The following is a 17,438-nucleotide window of genomic DNA, read 5'->3' as shown; positions in this document are numbered from 1 at the left end:
GACCACCTTCTCAACAACCTTCCCCAAAAAGGGAAGATTGGAGACAGGTCGGAAATTATCCAACCGGGTGGAGTCCAGCGATGGCTTCTTAAGAAGAGGGCGGACCACAGCCTCCTTAAAGTGCTGGGACACCGTCCCCTCCTGTAGAGAAGCATTAATCACCGCCAGAGTCCACCCGCCTGTCACCTCCTGGGAAGCCAGGGGGGACATGGGTCTAAAATACAGGTGCTAACAACATTTATGTTGGTAGCAATGTCCTAAGGTCACATGATCACCATTTGGAACCTTTCCAGGGGGCTTCAAACAAGCAAAGTCTATGGGGGCAGCCAGATTCACATAACAGCTGCAGTGATTCATTCAACAACCATAGTAAAATCATAAAATCCAAGTTAGCAATATAGTCTTATAGCAACAGTAGTTCTGGTCCTAATTGTGGTTGTAAATTGAGGACTACCTGTACTCATTCTTAAAGCAATTTTTGTAAACAGTTGTATCATATGTCTCTGTTCTGATAGGTATTGTAATACCTTTTACTGATCCCTTGTCACTTTTGATTTCCTTTCCTTAAAATAAGATCATATTGATTCAGTAGGATAATTCTGTTTTATACATACAATTTTTATTAAAGATATTTTAATAAGATAAAAATAGTACAAATTTTAGAAAATAAATAGTGAATAGATAAGAAAGTAAGAGAAAATTAGAAAATAAAAAAGGGTGAAAGAAAAAGAATAAAGAAGCCTCTTAACAGAGGCTTATAAATGCATTTATATTTTATCCTCCCTGTCTAAGAATACATCATAATTTCCTTCTTTTCATAGCTTATCCTTAGTAGGATTTAATTCTGAATAAATATTCATATGATTGTACAGTGTCCCTGCAGTTTGCTCTTGTATTTTTCATTCATTAGTTTAAAATATTTACATGACTGCTCATCTACTGAAGGTGTTCTGGTCCCATGCATACTAAATAGTTATTAATATTTACTGTAAATATAAACACCAAACTCGTTCCTTTCTTTTTCTGTACAGAACTAAAGAAATAATCTCTTCTCTTTGTAGTTGGAGATTAAAATCCCAAGTTTTGATGATTATTTCAAATGTGGTTCCAAACAGAAATATAGCAGGCTGATATCTAGCTTGTACAGAGGATTGATGTAATGGAAAAATATTAAGCTGTGTGCCACACATCATCTTTATTGCCAAAAACAGCTAGATATACGTTTATCATTATCCCACTAAAAATTACATTGAATTATAATATTCTTTATAATATTTTGGATTAATCTGCAGGTTAAATAATATACCAGATTAATACTTCCATTTGTATAGAACAAACAATATCTTTAGTTGTTAGCAAAAAACATGAAGCTTTAATCTAAGCATTCTCTAACCGTAGCAATATCAAAATCGTTCCAGTTATTCTTTAGCTCTCATTTGCATAATTTTATCCAGAAAACTTCAAAAGTGTTTCCCTTTCAATACTATTGTAAAAGCATTTCTGTTCAGAAATAAATCTTTTTTAATTCGAGTTTATTTCTGTGCAAGCATCTATTTTTTTCCAATTCCACTAGGTAGACCAGACCAGAAAATCAACTCCATAGTAAGATATATTTTACTGACACAGGCTGAAATAACAATCTCTTGCAAATGTGGTTCTGTTTTATACACATACACCCTTCTTAAGCCACAGTGAATCAGAGGGGAACCTGCCTGAGTAGTTTCCCAATGTCTTGTGCTCTCAGGGTTTAAAGAATGTTTCAGCCCCCTTTGCTTATGTAACAGTTTTGTGTAACTCTGTCAAGGTCCTCACTTATTTTTTACAAGTAATTGCAGCCAAATTTATGCTGCAGTCTATGCTGGACCCCATATTCAGTCTGGCGTTGGGTGCCACCACACTCAAATTGTGTTTTGGTTATGTGCATATTTTCCTTAATTTTAATTTTTTTTATTAAAAGAGCAATAGAAAAAACAAAAAATGAAATGAATATGTGTGCATATATTAAAAGCATACATTAATCCCTAACTCATAAGTTGTTATTTATTCTTGTGAGTATTGTGTAACCTCAGTAAAAAAAAGGTTTAAATAAAAATTTAAAATATGAAAGACTCAATAGCATTCAAGTAAACCTATTTTTATTTCTTTCCTTTTTTCCCTAACTCCTTTATATATATATTTACTGTATATACTCGAGTATAAGCCTAGTTTTTCAGCCCATTTTTGTGCTGAAAAAATCCCCTCGGCTTATACTCGAGTCAGATCCCCCTCTGAAAAAAAATGGTGTGGAGTCGTGGCCTCCGGCGGCATACTCCCAACAGCCCAGCCGGGAAGGGAAAGGCAAAAAGCGCTTTGCCTTTCCCTTCCCGACGGCGGGACTGGGGCCGCGCGGCGTGGTGACTCCTGACTCAGGGGCCTCCGAGGGGGGAAGAGTGACTCCTGCCTCCCGCTGTCATCATCTATCTTCTTCTTTTGGGTTAGTGAATCAATTAAACCTTTCATGATAGTGAGATCGTTTCCCAAATTAATTATTTTTATTTTTGAAATTTACCAGTAGCTGCTGCATTTCCCACCTCGAACATACTCGAGTCAATAAGTTTTCCCAGTTTTTTTGTAAAATTAGGTGCCTCGGCTTATATTGGTCGACTTATACTCGAGTATATACGGTATATTATGCTTTAAACATCTACAATTATTGCTCATTTCTATTTAAGTTATTTTAATTTTAAACAGTTTCTTTAAAAAAAATTCCTAGAAAGAAAGGCTGCTTAAGCTTTCCAAAATAGTCAAAATGAAACAACTATTCCACCTGCTTAAAAGAAATTTTGTAACTGCTGAACATTTGAGGGAATTATATTATTATTTTGCTCAAGGAATGGTTCTTAATTTTCTGCATTCTGTGTTAAATCAATTCAAGGATTGTCCAAGAATTTGTGGGTTATCTGTGTGAGTAAATAATAGTCACATTGCTCAAGCAAGAGTCTGTTCATGTAAAGTTGCATGTTAATATATGTAAATGATAATATTTATGTTTTATATTTGTGAACCCCCGTCTCTATAAAGGAGGGACTCGGTGGTGTACTATTAAACTTCAAAATGTAAAAAAGTATATAAAAATTAAAATTAAATATGAAAAATAAATAAATGATAATACTTAGAACTCTGTGGATGCCAGGGGTAATATGATGCAAGTTTATATTTTATATCCCTCATGAATTATAACCAAAACCTATACTTATAATTTAAAAAAATTCAAATATTCATTTTAAAATTCTGAACGTTAATTTAAACCTTTTAGACTAGAGCTTCGTGCCCAATGGACCGCAAACAGTTCAAGGCTGTGTATAAACTAAATACTTCAGAAGATTCTGTAAAGGTACGTTCCAAGATTTAATTAATAAAATTAGTTTTTCTAGTGTTTCTTTTCAGTAACAAAAGCATATATAGCAGCTGTAGATTTAATTCAAATGAAGCCTTACCTGGTGTTTTCTTTTCTGCTTTGAAACTTAATATGCCAGAGATTTTGCTTTACTCTTTTTCTGAGATTGACAATATATTGACTTAAAGTTCATTTGGGAAATAATACATTGAATATGTAGTAGTATTTGTAAATAGTTTAAACAAGTGAATATTGTTACAGATTCATTAATAATTTACTCCTAAAAAATAAACATTAGAATAAATTATTGGAAAACTTGTACTAATTTTTATATTAATTTCTTTGCAGGTTCAAATAAAGCAACAAATAAGCAAAAAAGATGACATCGTCAGTTGTAATAAGGGCAAGAATTGCCCTATAACTATGAAAACTTGTAAAAGGTTAGCAATACCACATGTAAACGGTCTTTACATTATAAGAAAAACATTATTTTCACATTTGAAATACTTCAAATATGTTTTTGCATATGAAGTAGCCAATCAACATGGAGTTTGCAGTTTAGCCTGATGAGACACAAGGTCCATATTGATTGGCTGCCCCCCACTGCCTTCACACTCCAATCCCTGAAGCAGCTTATTTAAACCAGCTAGTAAGCAGCTTCTCAGCTTTGAAAGCCATGTTAGCACCAGAAGCTTCCACATGGTGCCTGGGAAATTGGGGGGGCAATTTTGTAGACTTGTTGTAGTTAGACATAGTAGCATTCTTCTTTACAGTCAAAATCATGTTATTCCTGCACCTGGAAAAGGAGTGGTTTAAGAAACGTCTCAAGTTGGAATGGAGGGTGATTGGTCCATGTGATGGAGTGATGGGTGCAGGGGATGGATTTTGTGATTTTTAATTATTGGAAGATAACCCAGAACTCTTAGATTCAGGATTTTCCAGATGTGCCAGTATGACAATTCTAATAAAATGGAACTTTGAAACCATATATATTTCTAATATAACAATACTATCTTATGTACCCTTGCAGAATCCCCCTTTCAGTTAAGTTTTCACCCATTATCTCTGTGTCTTGAATGTTTTCCGTTTCTCTATGTCCTGATTCTGTCCTTTATAATTTCTTTTCCTTTCCCTCTTCTTCTTCTTCTTCTCCCTTCTCTTTTTGACCCCTTCTCTCTCTAATTCTGATTCTCTCTTCTGTAATCCTCTCTTCTGTTTCTTCCTAATGTTATAATTACTTTTCAAACTATTCTTTTTGGGGGTTGTTTTTTCAGATCTTAAATTTTTCACTCTCTTTCCCCCCTTCCCTTTCTTTTCCCCACATAGAAATACTTGATAATTGAAAATGGCTTCTTCTTTGTCTCGCCCTTCTTATTCTACAGGCGTTTCTTGTTGTTTCTAATAGTTCAGGATCTCCATTTCTGAAAATTGAAATACGAAGCCAAAAGAACCTCTTCCTTCTTGTGCATCTTCTTTCTGTTTGTTAAGTTCCGTTCTCAATTCTTCCAATCGATTGATTTTAGTCCTTTAGATCCAGTAGCCAAAAATCCAAAAATCACCAAGTAATCCAAATAATCCAAAGCTGTTTCTTCTTGCTTCTTTTTTCCACTTTCTCTTCCTGGGGTTCTCTTATCTTGTTACAAAGTTTCAGTTAAAATGTATCTTTTAGGAATCTTGTTAAAGTTTTACTGTTAATTCCTTTCACTTCCAGGTGGTCTCCTCCCTTTTTCCGGATCCCACCCTTTTGTTTTTTTTCCTTCTTTTAAAAGTTTTTGAGAATCCAGAAATCTTTATTATCCCTTTGACATTTTATTTTCAGCTTAAATACCTGTTAATGTCAAAGTGGATTTTTGCCGGTTTCTTGCTTAAATCTCTTAGTTGTCAATATAGAGAAGAAAAGAAAAAAAAACCAAATCCTTTCCCTTCCCTCTCTCACTCACAGCTTCAAAGTCTTCTTTGGGAACAATGTTGTTCTTTATAATTCAAATTCCAGGGTGCCTTATATTGTTGTTTTTCCAGTTTGACACGGTCAGCCAAAACTTTCTCTTATCTTCTTCCTGCACATTTTTTTCTGGTCGAGTTCTTCTTTGAAGTGGCCATTTCTGACCACCGCTGCAACCACCTTCAGGAAAGGGAGCAATGGCCAGCTGGGGAGGAGAGATGTGGCTCTCCTCGACCCTGCTGGCAGTCTCCCCCCTCTTCACCACCTCTACGGGGTGGCTTAGCCTCGAAACCAGCCGGCTCGGGGCGCTCCAGCAGCGAGCACAGATTGAATCTGCGCACGGTCACAGATTTCGGTCTGTCGCCGAAGAAGCTCAAACTGGATAACCTCTTTTTTTTTTTTTAATGGAGTGGGTCACTGTTCTTTTTTTTTTTTTTTGACAAGATTATTCTGGATTGTTAACATATCTTCGGTTTTTTTTAAAAGAGCTCAAATACATTATTAACAAACATAAAATTAACTGTAATCATAACTAATCTTTGGTATGTTTTTTTTCTCCAGAAAACAGGAAAATGTCAGCACAAGTTTTTTACCAGTAATCTATAAAAGCTGGAACCCAAATTACAGTAAGTGAGTCATTTTGATCAACTTCTTGGCCTTCTTTTGACATTTTCACAAACCATGTCATTGGTTCTTTGAATATATTTGCTATTCTAACAAATTAACTATCTTGGGCAGTTAAGCTGTTCTGAGGAATGCTTTGTATATTTGTTTTTCTGCCAAATTCACTATCTTAAACAGTTTCTAAAAGTCATCTTATGTTAGCCTGTTGTAGCAAAAAGTTAACAGAAATTGTAAGTAATTGACCGTGTTATAGCTTAATCTTTTATGAGCTATAGTTTAGTTTATCTTGGGCAAATTTCCCCAAAGCACAACATTCTTTGCAAAATCAAAATCCTTGAGCCTGCTCATATTCATATTTTACTGTTTTAAGGTTGGTTTTGCATATATCTATGTGTTTGTACTTCAGTTAGCAGATCTAAGTGCAGGCAGACATATCAGGCAAAATCTGTACTTCAAACATTTCATGAAGTCTAGTTTTGTGATTCAAAAAGCCTATTTGGTTTTTAAAATACTATTAATATGCTGTTGTAACCTATTTCCTGAATTTTTAAAATTCAAGGAACAGGTTTTTTTGTTTGTTTCAATAGAGTAGTCCAGATGAGAGGCAGATCAGATATTTATCTAATGATAAATTTTAAATGAATGGCCAAATATGTACCATGGCATCATTTAATTCCATGTTTAAGTCCATTAAAATTAATTTGAACTTTTATAATTCAGCTATGCCTTGTAACCTTAAAAAAATCAAAGCATGGAAGACAATATAAATATATATAATTATTGTACAGATGTTATATGATTATGAATAATGTATAAGCTGCAGATAGAGAAAGGTTTTCATAATTTGATATTTGGGAAAAGTTTTTCTCTCCTAATTTGACATCTGAGGTCATTCAATTAAGTTTAATTGTTTGAAGTTATAAAAAGAATGACTCTTCTTCACATTCCACAACTCACGTAATTACTCCAACAATGTTGATTTTAAAAGAAATTAACACAATCTATGCCAAATATATATCTCTATATAGCTAGCATTCATAATGGTAAAATTTGTAGTATTGGGAGAAACATCCTCTTAATCTCAGTTGCTGAGGAACTTGGATGTCCCGTTGTACATATGGACTTACCATAGATATCTGCCATGACAATGTGAACACAAGTTGTTGGATTAGGTTAGCTTTATATGGTATCCAGCAGAATTCTTGTTGTGGTTTTAAATGCTATGGCATTTAATGCTGTGTGATGAGGTCATGAAAGTTTCCCTTGCAGAAAACGTTCCTTGCAATTGCTGCATTCCTGAATTGAAGCTTGCTTATTGAGTTAACAAAGATCTTAAGAAAGAAATACATATTTTATTTGTCATTCTGGATAACTTTAAAAGAGACTTAGAATAAGTTTTCCTGCATTTTAAGTTCTTTCAGTAGTTAAATACTTGCAACAGAATTTCTTTAAAATTAATTAGGATTGATAATTATATTTGCCTTGGGGCTTAAAAGATCAAGTTGAATATTTTCTTTTTTGTTTTAATTATAAAGATCCTTCAAACAAGGAAGAAGTTACAAATTCAGTGAAGAAAAATAAGGTTTGTTCACATTATATATTTAAAATAATGAAGATTTCAAATGATTTCATTTTAAAATCCTTCACTTTTAATATGTTCTGAGATATGTTTTTCTTCTCCTTCATGTGTTTGATCTATTGCATTTTCTGTTTTGTTGACATTTTAACTAATCATTGTGAAGTTAACATGCTACTTTTAGAATTTAGAAATCTTGACCTTGAAAAATGTGCTGTTTGATAATATTAATTAGATCTAACTAAAGCAGGGGTGCCAAACTCGCGGTATCATGGCAGCATCACATGACGTATCAGGACTTTTTTCCCCTTCCCTAAACCGGGCGGGGACGGGGCCAGCATGTGACGCATCTGGCCTGACGGCCATGAGTTTGACACCCCTGAACTAAAGGATACAATATAAGTAGAATTGGGCAATTGAAATAAATGTATGTATGATTTGTTTTAAACACTAATTTATAATATAGTTGTGGATTACAGTCATTTTTAAGCATGCTAAAATTAAATATGTTAAACATTTTCAATTTCTTAAACTGCTATTTAAAATAGCACACATTATAAGAAAGTCTCATTGAAATATCATTAAAACCAAAAGTATACCTGCATAAAACTGCTTGTAAATTGTTATTTAAATAATGCAAATGCCTATATGCTAACTGATTTGTCATAATTTAAACTATTGAATGGCTTATTTAAAAAAGTACAATTCTTGAAAAGAAAAGCGGATTTATTTAAATATGACATTTAATTTACTGCATCCAGTTTTGGTCACCACTCTGTAAAAAAAATGTTGAGACTTTAGAAAAAGTGAAGAAAAGAGGAACCAAGATGATTAGGGAACTGGAGACTAAAACGTATGAAGAACAGTTACAGAAACTGGGCATGGCTAGTCTAGTGAAGAGAAGGACCAGGGGAGACAAGATAGCAGTGTTCCAATATTTGAGGAGCTGCCACAGAGAGGAGGGGGTCAAGCTATTTTCCAAAGCACCCGAAGGCCAGACAAGGAATAATGAATGGAAACTGATCAAGGAGAGACTCTACCTAGAAATAAGGAGAAATTTTCTGACAGTGAGAACAATCAATCAATCAGACAGCTTGTCTTCAGAAGTTGTGGGAACTTCATCACTGGAAGTTTTCAAAAAGAGGTTGGACTAGAAGATCTACAAGGTCCCTTCCAACTCTGTTAAGCTATTAAACTATACACTATTACATTTATCTTCCTAATGTTTTTATCAGTATGCAGATGATGCCCAAGTTAGATCTCTCTATCTCAGACTAAATAGAAGATATAGTGGAATCCTGATCAAAATCAATCTAAGTAAGACAGAGTGGCTTTACATTTAGAATCCTATTCGTTCAGGGATTATTTCATCATTGACACTCAATGGGGTGGTGTTGCTTTAAATGCTGCAAACAGCATAATCCATATTTTTACTGAAAATACTTATAATCATATTGAGCAAATAGATCGACAGGTGATGCTGTTAATATGGCTCTGCATTACATCCTACAACACCTTGAATCTCCAAATACCTATGCAAGGGTCCTCTTTGTAGACTTCAGTTCAGCATTCAATACCATCATTCCAGACATTCTTCTAACTAAACTAATCAACAGGTGATGCTCTGCATTACATCCTACAACTTACAAGTGGATCATAAGCTTCCTAACAGACAGGAAGCAGCAGCTAGGCAGAATCCCATCTGATACCTGTACAATTAGCACCATGATTCCAGACATTCTTCTAACTAAACTAATCCAGCTAGCGCTACCTGAACACACTTATAAATGGATCATAAGCTTCCTAACAGACAGGAAGCAGCAGCTAGGCAGAATCCCATCTGATACCTGTACAATTAGCACAGGACCCCCCCCAATGCTGTGTGCTTTCTCTACTTGTCTTCTCCCTATATACCAATGACTGCATCTCAAATGATCCATTTATTAAAATACTGAAGTTTACAGATGATACAACAGTGATTGGTCTCATTCGAGACAATGATGAATCCGCATACAGACAGGAGGTACAACTTGCCTCGTGGTATAACCGGAACAATCTGGAACTGAACACACTCAAAACCATAGATATGGTGGTAGACTTTAGGAGAAACTCTCCCATACCTCTTACAATACTAGACAACACAGTATCAACAGTAGAGACCTTCAAATTTCTAGGTTCTACCCTATCACAAGACCTAAAATGCACACCTAACATCAAAAATATCATCAAAAAAGCACAACAAAAAATGTTCTTTCTGCGCCAACTCAGAAAGCTCAAACTGCCCAAGGAGCTGCTGATACAGTTCTACAGAGGAATTATTGAGTCTGTCATCTGCACGTCTATAACTGTCTGGTTTGGTTCTGCAACCCAACAGGACAGACACAGACTTATTAAACAAGTTCTTAGATCTATGCAGATACTTAGTAACAAAGAGATAAATAATATTTCAGAAATATAACTCAAATTCTGAAATATTCAAAACTTTAAGAGAAAATTGAACTAACATTCATGAAATGAAAATATATGTATGCATACATACACACACACACACACACACACACACACACACACACACGTAACTAAAACTTAAAGCAACTGGAGAATTCAAACTATCATGCGGTTTTAGTACAGTTAAAATATCTACGTCTATGATCACTAACACTCATCATCAGTGTGGTGTTTTTTTCTTTTTAAACACCTGCTAATTGAAATGGCCTAATTTATAAAGCATATAGATTTCCAAGTAGCATTTGCAGACCAAATGTATAGGATAGGGCAAGGTAGAGTCTAGTAAAACAAGATTCAGAGGATGTTGGAAATTGTCTATATACCGAGAACTATAGTGTCTGGATGGTTTTGTACTCCTATTTAACATCTGCATGAAGCTGATGACCAAGGTCATCCATTAGCCAAAGTATGGATGTCATCAGTATGCAAACAATATCCAAGTTTATATCTCAGCCTAGGCTGAAAAAATGATATTGTCAGTATTGTCAAAATGCCAGGGGTCTTTGACAGTAGAAATCAAGAGATTGAGTGCTTTGGGTTGAAAAGCCAGATCTGATTCCAGAGAAATATGGTATTTTAATTTAAATGAGATCATAGTGCCCTGAACAGAACTAGGGAAGTTTGCAGTTTGGAGATTTTCTTTGATTTGCAGCTCCTGCTTGAGGAATAGTAGCAGCTGTGGCCAAGAGGTCATTGTGTGGCTTCAGCTTATATGACAATTGCAATCTTTCTTGGAATAGAGTACATTACTCACTGTAACTTATATCTTAGTCATTTCTTTATTGGACTGTGATCAGGGATGAGCATTCAGAAACTACATGTGATCCAAACTCTGATCATTCAAATAGTTAAGGAGAACTTTGAGGCACCTGTAAAACATCTGTACTATATGAACTGCATTAGTTACCAACCCGTTTCTGCATTCAAATTAAAGGTTTAGTTTTTATTTTTAACACCTTTTGGAGTCAGGACCTGCACCACCTTCTGAATATCTGACTGCCCAACATGATCTGATACGACAGTTTCTCTATATGTTACATGAATTGTTTGTTGTCTGTAAGGGGATACAAGTATGCCTTTTCAGTTACTGTAATTTTCCTTAGATGTTTGAATGGCCTCCTCCTTCCTGGTTTTTGGTTATTCTATTAAACCTTGAGATGAGGTTATTGCAACTCTTCCTCTTCATGATGAGATTATTGCAACTCTTCCTCTGCATCGGTTTCTAGTTTTTATCTATGCAAATTTGGATTTATTCTTTTTAATTTAATTACTGATTATATTGTTGATTATTTATTTGTGTTTGTTTTTAACCAAAGATGCATATTTGGGGAATTGTGTACCATTTAGATTGGTTTGATTACAGCAATTTATAAACATACTCTTCCATGAGTACAATATAAAGAAAATATTTTTCCATCGCAAGTTGGAAAGATTTGTGTGTATGTATGTTACATTTTGAGAGGGGGAAAACTATGGTGGATGTCCAATATAAATACTTTATTTTATAGCCTAGAAGACAGACCTGCTTGAACAGATTCTTCAAAAGTAACTGGTGTGATAGATTTTCTTCTAATAGTAGTTTCTCTGATGTAGCTCCTAATTATCAAAGTGAAAGGTCAGTATACATCTATTCGTTATCCAGAATTTTATAATACAGTAAATACTAGTATAGTTCCCTTTGCTTTTTGGAGAAATTGTGTTATTAGCTTTCCTCCCAAACCGCTATATGTTAGCATAGAGAGGTAACTAGAAAGCAAACAATATTTTTAAAAATGTGATTTCTGAAATTATTTCCAACCCTTAATAATATCTCTTCTTTGGATCATGAGAACAAAAGGAAAGGGACTTAATTAGAATCATTCCAGATCACTGCCCAATTCTATTGGGAAAATGTGTTTGATTCCCTCCCCCCCCACACACACACAGTTTCTAACCTGGCCTATTTTCAGGTTCAGTTTTTCTTTTGCCAGAGAGCTGCTCCCTGTCAAAATTTGTTCTGTTCCGTTTTTAGATAATTATCCTGCTTGCTGTCTAATATTCTGTTGGATTAGAAAAATAAACTTGGTATCATGGACTTTAATATTAGAGTGCATGATTTGGGTGCTTGGCAACATTGTGCACATTTATAACAGTTGTCGCATTTTCAGGTGAGTGATCACCACTTGCAACCTTCACAGCTAATTTCCATCAATCAAACTCAGTGGGGAAACCAGTAGGAAATCACAGGTTGTAGTCACATGATATTGTGCTTAAGACCACAGATGTTTCATTTAATAGCTGCAGAAGAACTGATATTGAGTGACAAGTTAGATGCAGTCACATGTTTCACTTAACAACCACATTGTTTAGCAATGGAGTTGCCAGTCCAGATGTGTTTGTTAAGTAAGGACTGTAAATGTAGGCTTGTGAAATCATAATGGGGTTTTAGTAAGGCAGAACCTGTCAGTAATAAGCTATAAAATATGAAAAAGAAAAAGTTATTGTGTATTGTTGATTAGGGGCAATAGTCAATTTTGGGCTGTAAGATGTATATAGTCTTACACAGCATGCACTCAAAAGTAGGCATGATTAGAAAAAGTGGACAGACCTAATAATGGAAGGGCAGATATAACTAAAGAGAAAAAGGAATAGCATTCCTATTAATCATGTGAAGAAATGAAATATTCTCTCTTCAGTAGTGCCTGGCCAGATTCTTCCAAGAGAATCAGAAGAAGGGCATTAAAGTCATAACAAACAGTTACATGAATTGCCCAACATTGTCTTTTAAATGTAGAAAATAAGGTATTCTAAACCAGAATATTTAACTTGTACATTCTAACCTTTTTTTAATGAAGTAAATGGGGGGGGAAATGAAGGTATTAAAAACCATATTAACAACCATAATTGGTATTGGCAATTCCATCACTAAGAGACATCGTTATATAGTGAAAAAGCACCAATTTACAACAGCAGTTCCAGTTAAGCAAATCACACATATGACATCACATGAGCACAACTTACACATTTCTGTTGGCTTCCCCAGTGATTTCAATTGTTGGAAACTGGCAAAGAAGATTGTGATCATTGCAGATTGTGATCATTGCAGATTGTGATCATGTGATTGAGGACACGGCAAATATCATATTTAGGGCCAGTTGCCAAGAGTTGTGAAGTTGGTTGCAACTTCAAGAACCAGTATATAAGTTTTCTCATTTAGCACCATTGTAACTTTGAATAGTTGTTGAATATGCATTTTCTAAGCAAGAACTATCTGCATTTTGGATATTTTATTTTTTGAATAATTGAAAGGTTCAATGGACATAAGGATGACATGCCCTTATGTACACTGAACCTTAGTGCCCTGGTTTCCAAACTGTGCAAAATCAGAGCCCTCCCAGTGAACATTCAGCAACAGTGCATGCTATTTTAAGTACTTAATAAATAAAATTGTTCATTTGCTGACTTAGCACATAGTTTGGGAATCAATAAGAGGGGCATGAAAAAATTACTGAGGAATTTAAAATATTGTGAACTAGGAAAGTTTGAGAATCTCTGGCTTAGTGTTACTTTTCTATATGGTTGGTATATATAATGCTCTCACAGGGGTGGGGTCCTACCAGCATAACAACCAGTTCGGAGAGCATATGCACTACTTACAAATTACCAGCTCTGGCAAGCATTTACCTTCTCCAGCTGATGAGTGGCATTCAGCTGTGTTGCGCAAAAGCAGCTGGGGAGGAAAAAACAGGGAATAAAGGACAGCCTAGAGCCCGGGCCAAACAGAAGACCAGAAGATTCTTGCAGCGAACCAGTTCGGTGTCAGCTGCTCTTCGGAGCTACCGGTTCTATAGAACCAGGCCAAACCAGTAGAATCCACCCCTGTGCTCTCAACATATTGATGGGATTATTGAGAAAGTAATACTATAGGTCATCTTGAATTGTTATGTGTGGTATTAAAATGTACATTAAAATGAAGTGCCTGTAATTATTTTAAATTATTTGAATTATAATTTGAATTCTTTTCAAATGTTTCCAATTATTCCAGTATAGAGATCAGCAAAATTGACACAATTATCAGACACAAAAGAAGAGAATTGGAGCTGTCTTGTTCTGTATTAGCAAAAGTGGCAAGGTAAAATAGATGCCTGGTTAGAAACTTGTTATTAAAAATGTTTTGAGTTAGTAATAAATCTATACCATCTGGTACCAATATCTTAAATCGAGTAATATTTGGATTTCCTCCATTTTTAACTGAGTGCTTTAGGAAATATTTGGTTTTGATTATATGATTCATTCCTACTTAAAAAAAAAAACTAGCTGTGTTTAACATTAATTAGGATTAATTTAAGAAGAAACAAACGTTTTTAATTTCAAAAGAAGCAAGAATCTTTCATATATGCATTTTTTCCATATACATACAGATTTTTTTTTTGCCCATTTTTCTTTTCATCCTCTGTGAATGAGGTCTGTGCTGTTTGTTTTGGTTTTGGTTTATAACCATACAGCAAATTAAATCAATAACTCAGAACCAAAGCAAGAGGAAATTACATTAATTGAATTCCATTTACATGATGCTTTGTTTTAGGGGCATTTCATGAACTCTGTATTAAGAGGTATTTTGGAGATTAGATGATTTGCTAATACTGCATAATTTATCAGAATTTAAAATATTGGGGTTTCTTAATTTGGCGAAAGTGTTTCCCAAATCTTATGTATCTACAGATACCAAAGTATTTGAAACCAGCAAAGAATTTGACTGCATAGCAAAGCTTTAAAAAAATTGTTCATGTAATGCTTTTTTTTTTTGTGGATTCATCTTTTTACAGAATTCCTTCCATATCTTCTGAAGCAGAAATAGTACCTTGTCTTGTGCTGGAAACAGTTTTTTCAATAAGTACTTCACCTTTGGAAAACTTTGGTAAATTATTTTTGTAAGTTTTATTTAGTTTATATAAAGCATTATAAAAATTAAATCACATTCACCTAATAGCTGTGCTATTATAATTATTATAAAAATATTTTGAGCAGTGTGTTATAATGTGTTATAAAAATATTTTCTTATTTTGCATGTGTGTAAATATTTTAATATGAAAACCTGGATAAGTCTTTATTAGAATGAAAACTTGAGATGAAGATAGAAGAGAATGTACAGCTTTGGGTCTAGAGTCCAGGTTCTAGTTTTTAAAAATAAGACATTCTACTTTTTAAAAATAAAACAATTTGCAACTATGCCAATGTTTGGTACAACATTGATAAAGATAAATGCAAAATGTGTTTGAATATTAGTAGCTCGGGTTGGTAGTTACGCTGCTGGTTTGAGCTCTGAGCTTGGCAATTTGGTTGCAAATGTTTTGTCACCATTCGAGGAGACATCGTCAGTGCATTTTGAATTGTGCTCATCTGTCAGAACACAGGTCTTTAAATATCTTTTTATGAGATGTAAATTAATCTGAATGTTGTTTGTTCTGATATTGTTAGGAATGATAGTCACCTAACAGTTGGGTTGGCAATATATAAACCAGGATAGTCATTGAATACTGTTGTATCTTTAAGAGAACGCTGTAATTGTGATTGGCTCAGGTTCCTCCAACGGCCATAAGATGGAACCAGAAACCTGGTTTGCTTCCCTTTTGCCTTTTTGCATGATCGTCATTCTGATTGAATTTCTGTGAGTCTTGCAACTGTTCGCAAACTCCATTTACCAGGCATGATATTTTTCCGATTAAAATCGGAATTCCGATTTTTTTCAGAATTGCCCGGGCGGTGCGAGCGGAGCCCGGGCGAGCGCAGCGCGCACGAGCGGCGGCGAGGGCGGTGCCAGTGCGGGCGAGCGGCGGTCTGTGCGAGCGGTCGGTGCGGCCGGGTGGGCGGGAAGCGGCCCATGAGCAAGCAGCGGGCAGGCGCGTGGGCGATTTCTTGGCGCACGGTGGGGGGTCTCTTTTGGCCGGCCCCGATTTTGTTTTCTGAGGGGAATATCATGCCTGATTTACTGAACTTTGCTTATGATACTGATAAAGAAAAGGACTTCGTTTTTGGATTATCCCTGGACTGATTGTTTTGAATACTAACTACTTTAACCGTGTATGATTTGGACTGTTCGTTGGACTTTGTTTACCCGTTTACTGGAAGTAAAACTTACGTTTTACTATTCAGTGTATCTGTGTGCTGGTTGTGTGTTATTCATCACCACTCTCACTATGTTTCCCTGAGTGCACTCATTCTCCTAACGGGGAACACCTCAACAGATATTTCTGAGTCATGGTCTGATTTCGGACTGGTTTCAAAAACAGACACATTGACATGGGCTCAGTCTACCAATTGCTGAGAATGAAAGAACTACAGCAACCATGATCCCAAAGGTAGCATTTAAAATGAACAAACAGGCACCTCATTATGCAGCAACAAAATTATAATCCATTGGCTCACAAGAAATCAGGCCACATCTCAGTAACAGCCAGCCACTCAACAAGCTGAAACCAGACCATGACTCAGAAGCACCCAGATAACAATTCTAATCCTAATCTGCATCACATAGATGGTACTTAACGACAGCCCAGCAACAACAGCCAGCGAATCAAACAGTCTGAAATCAGGCCATGAGTCAGAAATATCTGAACAAATAACATTGAAACTAATTTGCATCTTATAAAAAGGTATTTAAAGACCTGTGTTCTGACAGATGAGAATAATTCAAAATGCACTGACGATGTCTCCTCGAATTGTGATGTTTGCAACCAAATTGCCAAGCTCGGAGCACAAACCAACAGCCAAAGATAATTATGTTTTCACATATTTGAGATTCTTTCCATGGGATCTGAGAATTAATGGCTGCCTGAAAGAAACAGCTTTTGAAATTGGAGTTGATCAGTATTACAAATGATTGGATGAAGTTCCACCACAAGGATAAAAGGAGAAATGGATAGATTCTTGACTGAATTGAATACAGTATATTTGGAGAATCATGTAATTCCTGGGAGCAAGTTGTGGGTTTTTGTTGTTCTCAGATATTAGAAATGCTCCTGACACAGTCCAAGACTTCTTCATAAATGTGCAAAGTACGTGGCATTAGCTGCTCAGATAGCTTTATAGTAAACCAGTGTAAACCTTCTATATACTGGTAGTGCTTGAGTAACCTGAGGATTCATGGAAGTGAAGCTTGTACCTTGAACACTCCCTCCTTTCATGCATTTGCTACTTGAATGCAAGGCTTGTTAAGTGCACATGAGGTATTTTGGGTGGGGAAGGCCATGAGGGGGCCTAGTGATGGAACAGGCCACCTGCTTCAGACCACCCAAGGCCTCCTCCAACCCACTGAAATACCTCATGCTCCCCACAATTGCTTCCCCCCCAACCTGCCGCATCATGTCACTTACTATATGAAGATCTGTCTCCTCTCCAGCATGTCTGTTTCTTTGCCTGTTCCCAGCAAGAAC

At 35.5% G+C, this 17,438-nt stretch overlaps 1 protein-coding gene across 2 annotated transcripts in view; it reads left to right on the top strand.

Annotated features, from left to right (window-relative positions):
* The window catches only part of SCAF11 (SR-related CTD associated factor 11), a 65,144-nt gene that overhangs the window by 23,901 nt on the left and 23,805 nt on the right, over positions 1-17,438 (top strand). For both annotated transcript variants that reach the window (XM_026667819.2, XM_087967924.1), the window contains 7 exons: positions 3,296-3,373; positions 3,725-3,816; positions 5,880-5,944; positions 7,478-7,524; positions 11,535-11,641; positions 14,051-14,137; positions 14,832-14,923. In XM_026667819.2, coding sequence (XP_026523604.2) covers positions 3,296-3,373; positions 3,725-3,816; positions 5,880-5,944; positions 7,478-7,524; positions 11,535-11,641; positions 14,051-14,137; positions 14,832-14,923 — 568 coding nt within the window. The remainder of the gene's footprint in view (positions 1-3,295; positions 3,374-3,724; positions 3,817-5,879; positions 5,945-7,477; positions 7,525-11,534; positions 11,642-14,050; positions 14,138-14,831; positions 14,924-17,438) is intronic.

This window comes from Notechis scutatus, chromosome 6 (genome assembly GCF_049901735.1).
Source record: "Notechis scutatus isolate UNSWTSFEM ecotype Mainland chromosome 6, rNotScu1.2, whole genome shotgun sequence".
In the NCBI taxonomy this organism is placed as follows: Eukaryota; Metazoa; Chordata; class Lepidosauria; order Squamata; family Elapidae; genus Notechis; species Notechis scutatus.
The sequence above is the reverse complement of the archived record's forward strand: the minus strand, read 5'-3'. Positions and strand labels throughout refer to the sequence as shown.